This window comes from Phasianus colchicus, chromosome 8 (assembly GCF_987193195.1).
Source record: "Phasianus colchicus chromosome 8, bPhaCol1.hap1.1, whole genome shotgun sequence".
Lineage (NCBI taxonomy): Eukaryota > Metazoa > Chordata > Aves > Galliformes > Phasianidae > Phasianus > Phasianus colchicus.
The window spans coordinates 847,062-848,543 of record NC_143443.1 but is presented as its reverse complement, the minus strand read 5'-3'; the positions used below and the strand labels follow the sequence as shown (position 1 = coordinate 848,543).

The 1,482-nt window shown below is 58.6% G+C and overlaps 1 protein-coding gene across 1 annotated transcript; it reads left to right on the top strand.

The window, feature by feature from the left end:
- Nucleotides 1-857: 857 nt before the first annotated feature.
- LOC149916943 (beta-keratin-related protein) lies at nucleotides 858-1,187 on the top strand. The gene has a single exon (XM_090144664.1). It carries the CDS (start codon nucleotides 858-860, stop codon nucleotides 1,185-1,187), a length of 330 nt encoding a protein of 109 aa, XP_090000790.1.
- Nucleotides 1,188-1,482: the final 295 nt, after the last annotated feature.

Sequence of the window (1,482 nt, the reverse complement as noted above, 5' to 3'; positions counted from 1 at the left end):
CACCTTTTGCATTAGTAGCACGGCTTGGAATTCCCTCACGAGAGCTCGTCCCACCGGAGACGTCTTAGTACGACGTGGCTTCTGTCTTCAGTAGCCTTGCTGCGCTTTGCTTGCACTTGTCTCCTTCGGAAAGAAGCAGGGGGAGTGAGGGGGGCAGAAGGGCAGAGCTGTCGGAGGAGAAGGAGAGCTCTTTTTAGAGGGAAAAGCCGTTGAGGGAACAAGTTGAGCTCTTGCCTCTGGAAGAATAAGTAACCACCAGCAGGGAAGAAGGGCTCACAAGCAGGACCTGCACAGATGGATGCTGAGAGTGATGCTTTTCTGTTGTACCCTAGAACATCTTTCTTTCCCCGACTGAGGCAATAGCAGCAAGGCTAAACTCATCCCCCCCTGAAAGAGTCGGCATCCTCTTCATCATACCTACCTCAGGATGTGCTGGGATGAGGAGCCTCATCTCATCTCATCTCACAGCTGAACATTCCAGGCCAGCCTTCAAGGCTGACTAGAACGATGGTTGTGGGTTGTGAGGGAAACGTCCTTGCGCTCTGGACACGGACCCTTGGTCACGGAGCAAGCGCGGCTTGGAGAGGGCCTGCACTGGGCATGCTGGGGGAGGGAGAAGACCGGCTGGACAGGAGCTTCACTTGGACAGGAGGAGCTTCCCTCTCTGGCATCATCCCTAAATTACCCACAAATACCCACCCCAAGCCTACCCAAATACTCACAGACAGCCCCTCAGCAGCCGCGGCAGGGCCTTTGACTCTTGGCTCGTGACACCCGAACGCGCTGAGAGACAGCTCGAGCCCTCAGCTCTCTCTCGCCTCCATCTTGCAGAGTCACCTCCTCCTCCTCCGCCAGACATGTCGTGCTACAGCCCGTGCCAGACAGCCGCCTGCGGCCCAGCCCCGCTTGCCAACAGCTGCAACGAACCGTGTGTTCTTCGTTGTGCCGACTCCAGCGTTGCGATCCAGCCCCCACCAGTCGTGGTGACGCTGCCGGGCCCAATCCTCAGCTCCTTCCCTCAGAGCACAGCCGTGGGATCCACAGCGTCCGCTGCCGTGGGGAGCTCTCTCAGCGCTGGCAGCGTGCCCATCGGTGCTGGGGGCTCCCTGGGCCTGGGGGGCTTTGGATGGTCAGGGCTGGGCCGTGGGCTCTGTGGCACTCTGGGACGTGGCAATCTCTTCTGCTAAAGCCTGTGGATCACCTGCCTGTGCATGAGCACCGCGGGCCTTGAAGGCAGCCCCGGAGCCGGCCCTGAGGGCACGGCCACGGTCTGCAGAGGAGCCGAGTTCCCACCAACTTCTCCTCCTCATCGCCCGCCCTCTTTCCCCTGCTTACTATCCGTGGTCTTCTGCTAGCACTGAGCTTTACAGAATGTCCAAAGGGCATTGCTGAAGCTCTCAGCTGTTGCACGTTCCTCTCCTTTTCTCATTAAAGACATTGAGCATCCGCTTTGGAAACGAGTCTCCTCTCATTCTTCCTCCT

Bases quoted from the DNA above. Each gene is read 5' to 3' on its own strand.
- LOC149916943 (XM_090144664.1), top strand. From the start codon at position 858: ATGTCGTGCTACAGCCCGTGCCAGACAGCCGCCTGCGGCCCAGCCCCG.